This window comes from Pristiophorus japonicus, chromosome 21 (genome assembly GCF_044704955.1).
Source record: "Pristiophorus japonicus isolate sPriJap1 chromosome 21, sPriJap1.hap1, whole genome shotgun sequence".
NCBI lineage: Eukaryota > Metazoa > Chordata > Chondrichthyes > Pristiophoridae > Pristiophorus > Pristiophorus japonicus.
Window position 1 is genome coordinate 21662913 of NC_091997.1, and position 18325 is coordinate 21681237.

Consider the following 18325-nt stretch of genomic DNA (forward strand, 5'->3'; position numbering starts at 1 on the left):
TGCTCCATGGAGCACGGTGCACATAAAGCTACACTCTGATGCTCCACTAGCTCTTTCCAGAGTGTACAAATGAGGCTTTCAACACGAGCTCAAAGACCGTACGAGTTTTGAACACGTGTTTCAAAGGCCAAGGAAGGTGATCCCCACCAGGTTTTGTTCATATTCTTTGCTCAAACACTACACACACAAAAAACAAACTTGGGAACCCAAACTAGGTAAAGGCCAGCTTGAATCAGACAATTACTGAAACCATGTGTCAGCTTGAGCCAGTCATACATGGCAAAAGTCTAAAATAGCACCATTGTAGATAGCATTAAACAGTCCTTTGCTTAATGGTCCAAGTAAACCATACCACAACTAAAATTACCCTCCAACATTTTCTGACCAGCTAAATAGAGTTGGGGAAAATCCAGAACTTAATTCTGAAGTCAGCTTCAAGCATAAAAGCATCTAAGCACTAGTCATCTGGAGCTGTCAGAGCAAAGTAATGTCTTGTGAAAGCATAACATTAGTCCAGGCAGCTGTCTTGCAGACGGGATCAACAAAATCCCGTTGCACATTGTCCTATTGTTCATAGCTGTATTACAAGTACAAATGAGTCTCAGTGCTTCCTGGTAGATCGCAACCACTCAAATGCATTCTACAACCCATCAGCCAAATGCTTGCTTGCCCACATGCTTGTTACTACAATGGTTCGGTTACAAAGCCCCACAAAATGTCCAGAGTAGCAGCATATAACTGTATGGAAAATATTGGTGTTGCGGCATCTTGAGGGGGAATTCAACTCCATCAGATGCAATATTACAGGCATAAACGTTGGATGATTTTCAGACCAACTTGTCAGAATGACAAATACAACATGGAACCATGGCATAAAACTAACCTACTTCACAAGAAGAAAGCAATGGTAATATTGTCAGCAGTAAGAAACATCTGATCGGGAGAAAATCGAACGTAAACAAGAGCTTGTAAAGCAGGATTCAAATCTCAAGCAGACGTGGCTGACTGAATAGTTGGTTTTATATTCCAGGCATTGTTCACAGATATTAGCCCTATGTACGCCAGCTAACGGCTTGCAATGGCTATGGCGGCAACCTCAATACAGGCAGAAAGGATTACAAATAAAGAAAGGCAGCTGATGTTGCACTTTACAGAGGTTCTGCTCATTATCCTAGCACCAAATCTCTCTCATTTCCCCCCCCACCCCACCCCCACTCCTTTTTCCTATCACGTGGATGAAGGCAGCGACTCACGCTGGGGTATAGCTCCATAAAGAAATTGGCCCTCTCACACCTCTCCCAAAAGCCAAAGTGCACATTCAATAGGTCATTAGCTGCAAGGCAGCCTTCGCAGCAAAACCAGATATCTTCATAAGTGCAGGGAGCACTGGAAAAACATCAGAAACCAAAACTCTAGGTGAAACTCCCCCTCCTTGCTATAGCAACACTGAATGTAGTTTGATGCTCCATTAGCGAATGCAGCACACGTCTTAACATAATGAGGAGGAGTAGGCCCTGCAGCCCGTTGCGCCTACTCCGCCCTTCAATATCACCATGGCTGATCACTGACCTCAACGCCACTTTCCCACCCGATCTCCATATCCCTCGATTCCCTATACTCCAAAAATCTATCGATCTCCGCTTGAGTATATTCAGAGACTCAGCATGCACAGCCCTCTGGGGCAGAGAATTCCAAAGATATACAACCCTCAGTGAAGAAATTCCTCTTCATCTTGGTCTTAAATGGCCTACCCCTTATCCTGAGACTGTGCCCATTCTAGACACTCCAACCAGGGGAAACAACCAAATCATGGGCCTTCACAATCATGTGCCTCGCACTTTACACTCATTCACTGAACCACTGCAGGAACCTAACACTAAGCTTCAAGGGGGAGGATTCCTGCACTGTTGATTGTGGTACTGGCTGATTACTGCCAGGTTGACTATAGCAGAAATAAATAAAATCACCCACGATTAAATAACTATTAACTGAGCACTTGGATGCTCAACCCTCCCCTTCCTGTCAACTGTAATACAGTCTAGTCTTAAAAAAGAGCAAACTAAACCCAGTACAGAACTAGTACCACAAATACAGGGAAACATATTGTAATTTGTGCAATTTTACATGACAGGAGGGAATAAAAGGAGGCTAGATTTTAACCCCCATGTCCGCACATGAAGACTCCTTAGTGAAGGTCGAACACGTATTGCAGCATGGACCAGGCTGCGTATTCAGCAACGGTGTCAGTATGTGAAGACTGGCAGGATAAAGTACTCAGAGAAACTTTCAGTTAAAGGAAAAAAAACATCTAGTGCCTTCATTCCTATACAATAATACAACTGTTACCCTCCCCGACAGGCTTATTGGAAAACTTCGACTCCCTTGAAAGAATGGACATGAAAACAGCCCCCATGGAGGAAGCGATTTGTAGAGAATACCCCTCGACATCTTTATACCCATACACACAGGTAGCATCAGCTGAGTGTTGACTGCAGTTCCCATCACAGCTAACAATGTGAGCAAGAATACAGCACTTGTATGACAAAACACTGCAATCTTTATAGCAAGAGCTCCAAGAGAAGAAAATAGCCACTAGGAAGACCTATAACTATCTTCCTTTTGATTCTGGCCAGAGAGAATGGAACATAGAAAATGCAAGAATTTCTTCTGCCATTCCAGGGACAAAACTCTGAACTTGCTTAAAATGGGGGGGGGGGGGGGGGGGGGGGGGAAGAAAGGGAGGAGGAGAGAAAGAGAGTATGATTTTTAGTTCATCACGGACTGACTACTTGCTACTAGTCACAGCTACTGTATACCGGAGACTGGTTGACTCGAGTCCGTGTCCACAATTTATTGGTGTTGCCAATTGATTTCTGAGCTACAGATCTCAGAATATTAGTTTTGTTGGAGGGGCAGGGGAAGGAAAGACCATGAATCAGTCAACTCTATCAAGCACAGACAAAACCTTTGGTTCAGTCACTTAAATATTTCAATTGTAACCACATTGTTCCCATCCATCCAAATGATAATCCAAAACACAGGCACACTGCGTCTCCCAAAAGGCCACCCTGCACCCATTGCTGTTTAAAACCACCACCATCAAAATCAAGATTTCGAAACAACAGAAAGCCAACACTCAATGAAGAGAATGTCAACTCAAAAAGTTCTCTTTCCACCAGCACTATGCTAACTAAGCATTCGAGGTCTCAACATCCTGTTGAACGTTCCAGTCTAGCAACACGCACCACACCTACAAGTATTGGATTGGTTTCTGAAATATCCAAACTGGAGCCAGCCACCCCCTGCCCAGACCCGGCGTGTGGCCATCGACCAGCCGCTCAAATAATTGTTACCTTTTTCTTCTCAGACAGCTCAGTCCACATCCTGGCCAACTTTCTGGTCAGTTCGCTCTCCGACAGCTCTGGCTCCTCCTCCTGCATCTTCTTGCGCTTCTCTTCCGAGAAAATGAACATGGCAGAGATCGGGCGCTTTGGTTTGTCAGAAGCGGTCTGATAACAAATGTGAGAAGAGACCCTTTAACCATTTGCTCATTCTGGTAGCTGGCCTTCCATCTCCTTTATCACTCTAGCTTCAAGCTACCAGCCCCCTCACAATCCTCGTATCTGAAACCCCTTCCTCTGCAAAAGGCACCCCCCCCCCCCCGCCACAATGATGCAAACTGCTTTACCTCCATTTCTGATGCACACTAAAAATGTATTGAGGCCCTCCCAGGATATTTAAAAGGATTTGTGGGTGCAACGCCAAGACTTCTAGTTGTCACTCATCCCCGAGCCAATTCCACCCATTCAGCCAACAGCAGGAGGGGCCAGAGTTACGCAAAGCCATTTTAATTCTCTTTCTCCTCCTCCCCCCCCCACCCCCAGTTGCCTTTTCAAGTATTACTGAAATGGACAATGCGCACAATTGGCAAGCTCTCACATCAGGCAACACCCTGGACAGCCAGTCCAGTCCAGGAACATTTGGAATTTGATTCAATGGCCCTTTCACGTAGGTCTACATCTATGATGGGAGCAAACCATATTCGTTAACCGTTGGAACCAATATTTTACAGCCACTATACGCGAGGGCTCCCTTCACTGAATTCTACAAACATCCAACTAGTTAAGTGGGGGCCACCCGGATATATAATGACTGTTGTCCATGGCACCCAAAGGGCCACGAATGTGAGTGGTTTGTCGAAGCTACAATGGAAATCTGGAACTTCCCTGTGATGACAATCTCTGTTGTAACCAAGTGTCAATTTGATACCCAGAGGAACTCCCTGGAAAAATGATGTTGGCTTTGGGTTGGTGAAAGGCTTATCTGAATTCTACCAAGCCATCAATAGGCAAGGCTATCACCAGACCTGTGGCAGCAAGTCAAATTGCCACACATATACACCATGACCTGTGAACTCTCAACTTCTGGCTATGGAATAAGTCTTGCATATAGATTTCCCACTTGATAACCAATAATATCCAGCTAACAGTTCAGCAGATGGCAAGGCAGCACAAGCAGCTGTTGGGGTGGGGGAAGATTGTTCAGTAAAAGTAGAGACCACAGCACAAAAATAATCACACATGTACCATATCGGTTGGGTACTTGTTTATTAAGCGTTTCAGATTTATTCGGCTGGAGATCGAACCACAATAAGTAAAAAGGTCAGACGTTACACTGTGACCAGAGAAGTGGTGGGCCCATTCCGATTACACACAACCTCTCAACCATCACAGTCAGTTTACATTTATTTTTCTAAATCGCTTGGTGACCTCAAACTGGGTTGTACGATGGCAATGAGGGCTTGACGATTAGCCAATGAAAAAAGTTCACTAAAGGGAGCGAGAAGCAAAACTTGCCGAACAGGAAACAAAAATTATCTAATTACAAATAGCAGATAGATGAAGGATGGCAGTGTTCAGTAGGACATCAATACCCACCGAGAAAATTGACTTGGATGTTGTCCCACCCATAGGCCTTTTTAATTGAAACAGCAATGGGTGCAAGGCTGTACCAACCACTTACTCATCGACTGACTTATATCATGTTGCCACACAAAAGTGTGCAAGCTTACTACTTGTATACCATTTTTCCTCATTCCTCCCACAACTGTCAAATGCAAGGGGTCAGGATAGACAACATGCATAAGAACCAGACATACACATTGCAGAATACCTATAGCACGGTACAAGCGGAGAGCAGGAACTGGAGGACTGGGAGCAGTTTGCACACAGTAAGGCTGAAGAGATAGATTTAAGTGCGTTAACGCACGTAGTCATTTTTAATTTTTTTTTAAAAATGCACACCTCAAACCATTCTGCACAATTAGAAAAGAGCTCCCTCATTATAGTAAATCTGTAACAAGCCCTTTGAAGTTATTTCTCCCAGATCACCATACTGCCCACTATCAGATGCTCAATGCAATTTATGGACAGCCATTCTAGTCAAATATCTTTGGACAGGTTGTAAAATTGGGATTCTTGCAACTCCCCGAACAAGAATAATCTGTTCAATGGCCTCCAAACAAATGCACGTTAGACAACAAATTATGCCAACAGTCCAGAGATGATTGAAGAGATTCTCTGTACACTTGGAGATGAAGACGTCATCCTCCAAACTTCAGGGAGCATCTCTCCAGTAGTATTAAGAGTTCAGTTCAAATTTCACACGGCCCCACAAAGCTTCTACGTAGTGCCAACATTGTTCTCCAGCACATCAAGCTAAAGCAGACATGTACCACAGCACCAGAGCTATGTCTCCAATGAGAAGAAACATGACAAAATAAATCTTCCTCCGCCAACACCAAAGGGAAGGCCATGTATTGAAAACTGTTGAGTGCACACAAGCAATTTCTTTTGCTCCTGATTCAACGCTAATACACTCAACTGCACGCCCTCAGACAGCACTGGTTTGTAATTCAAATTGCCAATTCATGCCTTTCCCCAAAACTGCATGAAGAGTGGGAAGGTCGTTTCTCTTCATTGATATATATATATATATATATATATATTCAGTCGACTATATAGACAATGATATAGCCGCAGATTGTAGCGAGCTTGAAGGATCAGTGCCTGAACCAGCTGCTCTGCAAAAACGAGGCAGCAAGTTACCCAAGTTAAAAAGCAGAGCCAAGTCGATGAGTTGGTTCAAATCAAGTGCGAATGCTCAGTAACGGTCAGACTAGAGAGAGCAGCTGAAAGCAGGTATTCCAATGTCAGCACAAGTTCATGGGCACGAGCAGGGGAAAGATCAGATTAGCGACGACAAGACGTAGGATACAACAAACCAATAGAAACATGGGGCAGTTTGCATACAGAGGTGAGGCATGTTCAATGCTACAAGAACGGCTGGGGGCCGGGGGGGGGGGGGGGTGGGGGAAGTCGATACAACACTTCCGTGGGAGTGATCAGCTCCTGCACGAGAAACAGTCGGATCTGACGAGGAGCCAACATCGTACCAAATGGAGAAGACCTGAAAAAGAAGCTAACACAATATGCACGCTGTTCAACATACCTGTTAAAACCAAAAAATTACTTCAAGACATTTAAACGGTGCAAACCCAGAATCGATCAGTAAATGAAGGTAAACTTTAGTATCAGCTATAAAAGGCAATAATTTGGAGCAGCATATTTACTGATCCTAAGCAAAAACAGACCGTGCATTTTAGGAAGCGTTGGGGTGCGATAGCAAGAGAAACATTACGGGACCCCAGTGCTCATGCAGGGTTTGAAGGTCAGCCATTAAATTACAAGGAACATAAAATTGTTCCCTATCCATTAACCCCATTAAACTTTACAAGATTTAGGTTCTTGCCGCAAGCACATTTCATGTATTAAGCATGACAGGCAGGAATTAAAAAGGCCCGTCATCACACGGTGTAAAACCACTGTCAGAGAAAGTCCGCTTATTGTCACAATAGAAAACCGCCATCTAGAATGCATGGGGTTGCTAGGGACCACCCATCACCCTAGCAAAAGGTGTCATTTACGGACAACACCCGAGCCAGACTAGCCCACTGAAAACATCCCAAACCATGTCAAATACACACACTGGAGAAATCAGTTTAAATATTTCCTCCAACAAATCTATAAAGCATCTCCTCAAACAAACCACATGGTGTAGGGGCAAATAACAATGCCTCTTCAGAACCCTCCATCAGATGTCTATTCAGAGATCACGATCAATGACAAAAAAAATTTAACATTTAGTGAGATTGCTCAGAGTAAAGAACCTTGGGCAGGACGCATGCTCCACAGAAAGCGACTTACTGACCGGAAAACAACAGGAATCCAGAAGAAGATCGTTTTCAAAACCAATGCATTAAACCCTGCAGAAAGAGAGCTCTGTAGCAACAGTTACTATTGCTGCCCCCAGCCCAGCCACTCCAAACCCCAACCCACTTCGGCATTCATGGCATGACCAGTAGGTGACAATTTAATACCATGTACAAGACCCAATGACATAGAAGCCGGTTTGTGAAAGTTCACCCCACAGACTGCAACGGAAAACACGTCATCAGAAGCAACCAGAGCCAACAGACCAGCAATACCGACTGTGAAACCAGACCAGTAAACACATCAAGCCATGTGACCATTAAATGCTGATTACCAAAGACAATACTGCAGAAAATCCAGGCAGTGGATCCAAATTAATGTTAAAACCAGATTCAATGCAATGCCAGCCCAAATTAAAAACAAATGTGGACATCAAGACCGATCAACTTCGAAAACAGACTTCACATTGTGTGGATGTAACCATGTGGCCCACTGGCTCTGGAAATATTTGCAGCACTTGATGTGGTACCATGCAAGTGAGATCCAAGATCATCCCTGGTTCAAGCCTGTGCTAAAGGAAGCTAAAAATAAGCTGTGGCATCAGGTAATCCTGGGCATTTGCCTATTCTGTGGAACATGTGTATGAATGGTGTGAAAGACATATTTGGGCTTGATGGTCATGTCCCACCCCACCAGATAGCTTGCTGACACTCAATGTTTAGGGGTTAAAAAGTTGTTCGGACTAGAACCGGTGTCTTAGAGAGGATGGGGGTAATGATTGACTCAGTGCTCTCAGGACTGATACCGCACAATGTCACTAAAGCTTCCAGTGAATTTCGCCCCCCAGCATCGAATAGGCAAAATATGTTGTCTTGCCAGAAATGAGTTTAGCTTTTCTTTCAAAATCCCTGAAATTATGAAAAGCACCCTGTATGCAATGAACCTGTGTGAATACATGCATGTGGGTTCATGTACAGACTGATCCATTGCTGTGTGCAAGGCTGTATGTATTTCTCTGGAGAAATTCCATGTATGCCAACTCAGATGCAAGTGAAGTTGCTAAAAAATTGAAGCTAACGAACACGCACCTTGGCGGCATCTAAAGCAGACGCCGGGGTGCCTTTAACTGCGCCCTGCTTCAAGTTGCTTGCTGCTCTCCTGTTTATTCCTATCATCTTCTCTTCAGAGAGGACTCTTTGTTGCTCGTGCTCAGGGAGGCTCTGTCACGGGACACAAAAAAAAAGCTTAATTTTCTACACGCAGGTCAGAACTGCCGTCTGTGCCACTCCACCAAAGGGGAACGGATCAATAGCAACAATCCATTCTTGGTACCTTCCAATTACATGACTGGGAATCATACAATGGCACCTACCAGCAAAAACCGATGAAGGTTAATTTCATATTCCTTCTTTTTCTGTGGGAGGAAACAAACAAGTCAATTTGTTACAATCTTGAGATGTCAACATCGGACAATGCAATCGTCTCAACTGTTCCTAATCTATTGCAAATGTAAGTTATGGCAGTATTAAACAACCAATTAGAATCAAGCCCCCCCACCAACAGCTCACATGCTCAAATATCTACCCCCAATATCTTTAAACAGAGAGAGGACCCAATGGGCTGGAAATTTCCTGACCTTGCGCCCAGTTTTTCGGCGATATTTCACCGTTTTTGTCAGAAAAAGGCAAACCGAGAAATTCGCTGAAGTCTTGCGCTGGAGGTTTTTAAATACCGCTGGGGAGCGGACCGCCGGCGTGCAAGACTGGAAAAAGTGCTTTCGCCCGATATTTGGCTCGCAGCGCACCCGTAGATAGGACCAAAAAGACCCGCCCGGGAAAAACCTGCGTTGCAGCCCTTGGTGTTTTCCTCCCCTCCCTAGGCCCAACTCGCAGCGGTATCGGCCTTGGAGAAAATTCACGGTTTGCATCACGAATCCTCGTGCAACGCTGATTTTTAAACCGCTGGGCGCATTTCCCCCCCTCCCTCCCCCCCCCCCCCGAATGTTAGGCCTCGGAATCATAGTGGTATGGTTGGCGGAAAAATACCGCTGATGACCAAAAATGGAATTTCTACCCCAATATCTTTAAACAGAGAGGAACTAGCAGCCCCTTCTCTATGGAAGCTGGTTTCACTAGAATCAGCATTCAGGACAAACGAGGAGCAAAACAAAACAAGGTTTAAAAAAAAGTTACTCACACTGCTTACTGTTAATTCTAAAGATTGAAAGTTTTGAACATTTTAGCAAAGGGCTTTTTTCATCAGATTTTAGCCAATGTATCGAGTTGCCACAATCCTTACCTGCTCGCATCGTTTCTGATATGCATCCTTCTCTTTCTGAGACAACATTTTCCACTGCTTGCTGCACAGTACCATACGCTCCGTGCTGGGAATATCTTTCATGTTGGACATTAGCTCTGCGCAATACAGGGAATAGCCATTTCTAAAAACAGAATGGAGAAGGCGATCAGGCATCATGGTGTACAGCTGCTTGGAACATGCCATCTCAATATCCGGACGGTGGGATCTTCCCTGCAAGTTCAATCTCTTTAGGGTCATGGTGGATCCAAGATGACGTGCCCGAGAAAGGGAATTTGGAACCAAATCAGCCCCCTGAACCAGCCAGTTCCACAGTGCCCAAGGGCACTGTTGATGACTGACCAGCTGGAATGGAATTGGAGGGATAGATCTGTCCTGAGGGCCCAGGATTCTTTCCTTTTGGCTCCAGAACCGATGAGCGCTTCAACATGGATTTGTAAAGGGTAGGTCTTGTCGAACAAACCTATTTGAATTGAGAGTGGAACGTCTATGGATGTAGTATATATGGACTTTCAGAAGGTAATAAGGTTCCTCGTAAGCGAACTATAATTAAATCTCATGGAATTGAAGGCAAATTATTGGCCTGGTTAGGCGATAGAAGACAGAGAAATGGGATAATGGGCATTTTACTCGAATTGGAAGTGACTAGTGGTGATCCATGAGGACCAGTGCTGGGGTCTCAACTATTCACTATATTTATTAATTAATGACTCAACACAATAGGGAGCTATATATCCAAGTTTGCCAATGACACAAAGATTGATGGCAGAGTAAGTAATGTAGACAGGAGCATAACATTACAAAGAGCCATTAATAGATTACGAGTGGGCCGTGGATTTCAACACAGGCAAGTGAGGGGTCATCCATTTTGACCAAAAAGCACAGACCCAAGTATTATGTAAATGGTGAAAAGCTAGGAATATTGGAGGTTCAAAGAGATTTAAGGATCCATGTACAGAGCTCACCAAAATGTAGTAGGTACAAAAAATAATCAAAAAGGCTAAGGGAATGGGTGGCCTTTATAACTAGATGGTTCGAATATAAAAAGGGGAGAAAGTTTTGCTAGTTATACAAAGCCCTAGTTAGACCATATCTGGAGTTCTTTGTACCGTTCTGGGCACTGCACCTCAAAAGGATATGTTGGCCTTGAAAGGTGTGCAGTGCAGATTCACCAGAATGTTACCAGGGCTCCAAGGGTTAGATTATGAGGAGCGATTACACAGACTAGGCTTGTGTTCCCTGGAATATAGCCTGGTTATGAGGCGATTTGATTGAGGTTTTGTCGGATTTTGAAAGGAATTGATCGGGTTGTCTGCTGGAGAGAGTCTAGGACAAGGGGACATAACCTTAAAGTCAGAGCCAGGCCATTCAGGAGAGAAGTTAGGAAACATTTCTTGACTGAAAGGGTGGCAGAAGGGTGAAACTTTCTCCTACAAAAAGCAGTAGATGCTAGCTCAATTGATAATTTTAAATCGGAGATTGATAATTTTTTGCTAGCCAAGAGCATTAAGGGATATGGAGAGGAGACAGAGGGATGGAGTTAAGATACAGATCAGCCATGATCTCACCAACTCGAGGGGGCTAGATGACACTGCAAGACAATGCCCCAATTGGCAGGGTGGTCATAACGACACAAACAGCTTTGGTTAAGTTACAGGATTTTAGCAGGTTACATCCCAGCAGTAAACCCCATGTACACTTAATGGTCCACAAGTTTGGTCTTAGCCAACTTGCACCTAAACTTTCTGTACTTGGGACATGTACACACTATAGCAGTGTGCGCGCACTCTGTATTGGATAAGCAGTATCGCTATAGGTGGATGTAGATTTCTCAGCAACTTGGCTTGTAAACCCATCAACGGTGAGTCTCCAAATGTGTCAAGATACCGGGCTGGCCAAAGTGCACAACACAGCCTCTTCTATCAGCTAATCAAGCCAATTCTCACTTTTGCCTTCAAGATGCTCCCTTCGCACACATTTAGGGCGGACACTTACGGGGGCGGCTTCGTGGGTCGACCATCAAACTTGTCCTTGAGCTGTCGCTCAGCTTTAGTCAGCGTGTTTTTGGTCAAATCGTCCAGACTGATGCTTTGCTCTGGGTGACGAAGGACATAATCTCTCATCGCTTCCTGAAAGCAGAAGGTGGTCCGTGTTGAAACCGATTTGGTGATCCAGGAGAATGCGTGTAAAACCACGCTCATAACCCATCAGTATGAACACGGTGTACAAAATAGACGTCCAGCTACTTGACTATTGTATTTTTGCCCCAAATTTTCTTCGATCGAGGCTTGGTTCCACAGCCCTCCTGCACCACGCCCAAGTGGCTATTCGTTATGGGTTTGCTCAATGAGGGTTGTCATGCGATAAGAATCAAAGAACCACACAACACAGGAGGCCCGTGCTGGCTCTCTGAAAGAGCCGCTAATTAGCCCCACTCCCCTGCTCTTTCTCCATAGCCCTTTACATTTTCCTTTTTAAGTGCAGATCCAATTTCCTTTGAAAGTTATTACTGAATCTGCTTCCACCATCCTTTTAGGCAGTGCATTCCAGATCAGGACTTAAGTAAAAAAAAAAATTCTTCTCATCGTCCCCTGACTTTTCTGCCAGTTATCTTAAATCTGTCCCCCACTAGTTACTGACCCTCCTGCTCGTGGAAACAGTTTCTCCCCATCAACTCCTATCAAAACCCCTCAATTTGAAACGTTTATTAATTCTCCCTTTAACCTTCTTTGCTCTAAGGATCCCTCATCCCTGGTACCATTCAAGCACGTTTCCTCTGCACATTCGCCAAGGGCTTGATGTCCTTTCCAAAGTGTGGTGACCAAAGTTGGTCACAATATTCTAGCTGAGGTCTATCCAGTGATTTATAAAGATTGAGCTCAACTTCCTTGCTTTTGCACTCTACGCCTCTATTTTCAAGCCGTGGATCCCATTTGGTTTTTTTTATAAATAAGAAAAAGCTTCAACTTACCCTGCCACCTTCAAAGACTGTGGCACTGAACCCCCAGGTCCTTCTGTTCGTGCACCCTCTTTAAAATTGTTCCATTTAGCTTGCACTAAACTTCACACTTCTCTACGTTAAATTTAATCTGCCATGTGTCTGCCCATTTCACCAGCCGGTCTATTAATTCTTAAAGTCTGCTCCTGTTCACCTCACTGTTTACTACATTTCAAGCTTGGTCACCTGCAAACTTTGAAATTATGTTCCCCTATTAATGACATGCAACGTTAACTCTTATTTCTCTCTCCACAGGTGCTGCCTGATCTGCTGAGTAGTCCCAGCATTTTCTATTCATAGTTCACGACTAGTCTCGCCTTTCTGTCTCGTACTCCATTCCCTCGCCACGCTGTCACTGCCTCTTTAATCCCAGACTTCAATTTTGCTAATGTCTATTATGTGGCATTTTATCATACACTTTTTGAAACTCCATATACACATCAACTGCACTAACTTTATCAACTCTCTTTAGTATTTCATTGAAGAACTCAATCAAGTTAGTCAGACACGATTTGCCTTTAACAAATCCACGTTGGCTGTGATTTTACTATCCCATGTTCTTCCATAATGGACTTTTAACTTTCCCCACCACCGACGTTAGGCTGGATGGCCTGTAGTTAACCTGGTTTTTGTCTCTCTCACTTTTATGAACAAGGGTGTAACATTTACAACCTTCCAGTCCACTGGCACCATTCCCACATCCAAGGAGGATTGAAAGATTGTGGCCAAAGCCTCTGCTATTTCCACCCTTGCTTCCCTCAGCAACTTGGGGCACATTGCATCTAGACCGTGTGACTTTTCTACTTTGCAAATTACTCAAAGTACCTCAGCCATGCCTTCTACCTCTCTAAGATGATGTTCTTTTAGGTCCTTAATCAACCCCACCTTTCCTTTGAATATCCTTTTACTCTTTATATGTTTAAAAAATGCTTCATAGCTCCCTTTTCTCGTACATTTTCTTTGCCCCTCTTATTTCTCTACTAATCTAGAGTCACGCTTGATCCAGTTCTTTCCTGGTTCAAGGGCCCACTGGAGAGCAATAAGGAACAGAAATGCTCGGTGATTTTCACCCCACCCCGCTCACACCCCAAGAGTACGAGGCTAATTGGAGACTCCCAATTGTCATCATTGGTAAACTCAGCAGACACCAGGAACTACATTGAATGGTGCCAGGATCCATTATGGACCAGGAACATTTTACAACCAAAATTTCTTTGTTCAGTTAAATAGCAACAGACTTGCATTCCATCCCCTGACCAGAAGGTCCATGAAGTTGCAGCATGCGTATCCAAGCTACAGGGATTGCAGTTTTGTATTTAATACAAGGAGGACCATCCTGCGTAAATTGACATTCTTCAATGAATTGCACACAGCAATCAGGTAAAATAAGTTAGGTACCCAGTTTAGCCCATACCTCTTGGACCATTCCACAGGATAATCAACTATGTAACCCGTTAGTGTGCAACAGTGGCCCATAGCCGTTCGTCAGCTACTATTCCCTCTCAAAATACCTTACCTGAACTCGCATCTCACCAGAATACTATTGACACTGGGACTGCAGAAGTAGGAATCACAGACACAAACCAGTGACCTACATACAGCACATTCGGGCATTCACCATTACCAGTGAACTTTTACTCAAGCCCGTATCCCAATGGGCACATTTTATCCATCAAAAGGACAAGATTTAAGCATTTGGTGAGACTCTTTTTAAATAAAAAACAAAACTATGTAGGACCTATCCTCATCACCCCACCCCACATAAATCAAGCCTTTAGCTCTGCGCTGCAGGCACAAGAGCACTTCAGCCAGCATCTACTTGCCTCATACAGCTCACGCTGCTCCAAGCTTTTGCCAATCCACTTGAGTCGTTTCTTGTCAGACAGCTGGGACCACTGCTTCCCCAGTGCCTCTTTAACATCCTTCATCGTTGCCTGGGAAAACAAACACGTTTTACTGATTCACGATGTCTACCCGGTGTGATGGTTATATCATTTGATTCCCAGACACAACAACACAACTGTTCTAGCACCCCTAGACTTCGATTGGTTGACAATAGCTGCAAGGATAACAATTATCAGGTTGAGACTACAGGTATATGGTGTTGCATTCCCACAGCACATCACTGTTGAGGGAAATTACGTAGCTTTTAGTCTGCTGTACGCTCACTTGATAAATGCATTTATTAAAAAAAGCCAATCATTAATCCTCAAATTAAATAATCAGTGCTATTCACGTACACTCAACATTTAATTTTTTTCCTCCCGAGAATCAAATGGCATAAATAAAAAAGGCCTAATGATGGAAGGTCAACGACCAGAAACATTAAACTTTGTTTCTCTCTCCACAAATGCAATTTCTGTCTGTAGTGGAAGACACAAGTTGGCTTCAGCCTGCATTGGTATTGATTATGAAGGACCCAGTAGTGCTGACAGGACACAATGCTGTGAACATAATATAATAGGAGCAGGAGTAGGCCATTTGGCCTGCTCTGCCATTTAATACGATCATGGCTGATCTGATCATGGACTCAACTCCACTTTCCTGCCCGCTCCCCATAACCCTTATCGCTCAAAAATCTGTCCATCTCCGCCTTAAATATATTCAAAGACCCAGCCTCCACAGCTCTCTGGGGCAGAGAATGCCATACATTTACAACCCTCAAAGAGAAGAAATTCCCCCTCATCTCAGTTTTAAATGGGCAGCCCATTATTCTGAGACAGTGTCCCCTACTTCTAGTTTCCCGAGTGGAATTATATTCTCTGCATCCACCTTGCCGAGTCCCCTTATTATCTTATATGTTTCGATAAAATCACCTCTCATTCTTCTAAAATCCAATGAGTATAGGCCCTACTTTTATACTCTATTCCCCTTGCAATAAAGGCCAACATTCCATTTGCCTTCCTGATCACTTGCTGTACCTGCATACTAACTTTTTGTGTTTCATGCACAAGGACCCCCAGGTTCCTCACTTTGCAATTTTTCTCCATTTAAAATTATAATGTTTTTTTCTATTTTTCCTGCCAAAGTGGGTAACCCCAACATTATACTACATCTGCCAAATCTTTGTCCACTCACTTAGCCTGTCTATATCCCTTTGCAGATTTGCTGTGTCCTCACAATTTGCTTTCCTACCCATCTTTGTATCATCAGCAAACATGGCTACATTACACTCGGTCCCTTCATCCAAATTATTAATATAGATTGGAAATAGTTGAGGCCCCAGCACCGATTCCTGTGGCACCCCACTAGTTACATTTTCCCAACCGGAAAATGACCCTGCAATCTGCATTTAAAGCCAATACCATGGACCAGATTAGCTGAACTAAATTTAAAAAAAAACTAAATCACAGGATGTGGGCAAGGCCAGCATTTACTGCCCATCCTCAATTGCCCCAAGAGAAGGTGGTGGTGAGCCGCTGCAGCATGTGGTGAAAGTTTTCACAATGCGGTTATACTTCTTTGTAGCAGTTTATGGCAATTCATGGCAACATGGAATGAAAAATCCTCAATCATTGGCAATATAAACTCAAACTTCGAGGCGGTTTTAAGGAGCAAGAGACTGTTGCTCGACATGGCCCAGTATGAGGTCTGAATCAATGCAGGTGGATGGGGTGAATCAACTCGACATCCCTGATGTCCAGTGCAGTATCAGTCAGAGCTGACACATCAACTGAACTCCTGTGAACATTGGAGAAAGGGACTTCATGCTAGCTTCATTGCAGAAGCGACTTCAGCCTGACTGGCATGAAAGATCACCTGGAAAATGTACAAGCTGCTGAGCACCCAGCTGCCTTATCTTAAACCTGCAGAACAGGTATAGGATCTTCTTCATTAGCACACTCCAAGTACCAGAAGGCTGATGACCACCATCGACATCATACACTTTATATCAGGTCACTGATTGGTGCGTGGGCAGGTACAGCAGGAGTGGCGAGTGATTGTGGAGCGATGTGATCGGGGCCCAGGAGAGGTGAAAACCATGGGACAGCTCACACTGCAATGGGTGCGCGCACTAGGTCCATGCAGCAGAACTGGTCTCTAGTTGTCTTGGTTAATCCTTGCCACTGGACCAAGACCTAGCTTGGTCAAGCCTGTGTGGTGGCTGGTGTGTAACAGCCACCATTAGTTAAAAAAAATCCTTGCACAGGCATCTTCCACCCTTCAACATGTAGTTTGGATCCTGGAATTTTAGGTCCTTCATTGAAACACCTGTGAACTCATCCCTTTTTGTTGTGGAAGCAAGTCATTCTCGATACGAGACATCGCCTACGACAATGATATATCCTCAAAATGACCTGGAGTGATTCTGGTGTGAACGCAAGCTGGATTTCAAGTGCCTGCCAGATTTGAGAGACTGGAGGATCAAACAATGCCATTTCCAAACTAGCAACTGAGTAGTAATGGGAGGAATACAAGGGGAAAAAACCCAGCAAATCAGCATGGCTTGAGAAACGCATTTCTCAACATGGAGCACCACTACTGCCAATAAGATAGATGGAATCCAGACTGAGAAGATACAGTACTAGGTGAGAGATCATCGATCTCATGGAGAAAGGTCCTACAGGGACAGTGTTCTTTGATTTCCCACAAATGGATGACGCCAAAGTTAAATAGGAGAGGAAATATTGTCAACACAATATAAAAAGCCCACAGAGCAACACGAGGGATACAAAAAAAAATGGTGGAGGTGGGGGAGGGATTATTAGCAAGTCAGCTATTTACATTGCACTAAATCAGATAACCTGCCATTATTCTAGCCCACCCCCCCGCCTTCAGATATGGGGATAGCCATAATATTTAGTTGAATAAATAAAAAGGGATTTCTACATGTTAGAGCCAAAGATACCCAAGTCCTTTGAGTGATATGTTGTGATTGGTCTTCTGCCGTCATTTCTTATGTGGCTCGGTGTCAAATGTGTGTGTTTTGTCCTATAACACTCCGGTGAAGCACCTTGGGACGTTTTACTACGTTAAAGGCGCTATATAAATATAAGTTGTTATTTATGGAAACCAATGTCATTTGGAAGGGGCACTTCAGAAATTTGACTCTGCAATACATAGCAAAATTGAATTGATAGCATTTTGCAAAGACAGAGGTTTAACAGAAAAAGCATGACCAAGAAACAATGACCACAGGAAACAAGGTTTGTGCATGCCCTACAGAAGGTGTGTAATATCTAGAAGTTACACCCAGTTGTCCATCTCAGTGAGTCATGTGGACAGTAAGTACCTGTGGATGCAGCTTCATGAAGGCCTTCTTTTCGTGAAGATACCACAACTGCTGGGGCGTTTTTGGTTTCTCTGGGACATCTGTTCTCTTTACACTCTCCAACAGTTCTGGATGGTCCTCTCTGAGGGAGAGAGAAAAACCAATTGCAATCAGACAATTTTGCTCGCATTACTCCTTATCCTCGCAGGCAAGAATCTGATTAGCTGAAATGATACCTCTGCAAACCTCACTGGAGTAATATAATGGAAAGAGATTTGACTAGAGGGTAGGTGGTTGATTAAACAGCTCCGGATTGCAGCATCAGGACTAGTCACTTCATCCTATCCATTAATTATGCTGTAATTTGGTTATCAGACGATATTGTTAACTGGCTCAGTTCTGCATCTACCTTCAATATCTTCCCCCACCTACCACCCCCCCTACCCTCAATATCTTCCCCCATTCACCAAACCCCCCCGCCCCCATCTACCTTCAATACCTTTCCCCACTCACACCGCCCCCCCCCAT

At 44.0% G+C, this 18325-nt stretch overlaps 1 protein-coding gene across 8 annotated transcripts in view; it reads right to left on the reverse strand.

The window, feature by feature from the left end:
* Positions 1-18325, reverse strand: part of ubtf (upstream binding transcription factor) — a 65402-nt gene that overhangs the window by 20114 nt on the left and 26963 nt on the right. For 5 of the 8 annotated variants that reach the window (XM_070864463.1, XM_070864462.1, XM_070864464.1 and 2 more), the window contains 7 exons: positions 17819-17939; positions 14409-14519; positions 11583-11716; positions 9570-9711; positions 8644-8685; positions 8360-8491; positions 3354-3509 (listed from right to left, as the gene is read on the reverse strand). In XM_070864463.1, the coding sequence (XP_070720564.1) occupies positions 3354-3509; positions 8360-8491; positions 8644-8685; positions 9570-9711; positions 11583-11716; positions 14409-14519; positions 17819-17939 (838 nt within the window). The remainder of the gene's footprint in view (positions 1-3353; positions 3510-8359; positions 8492-8643; positions 8686-9569; positions 9712-11582; positions 11717-14408; positions 14520-17818; positions 17940-18325) is intronic. The other 3 variants (XM_070864466.1, XM_070864468.1, XM_070864469.1) reach the window with 1 other exon arrangement.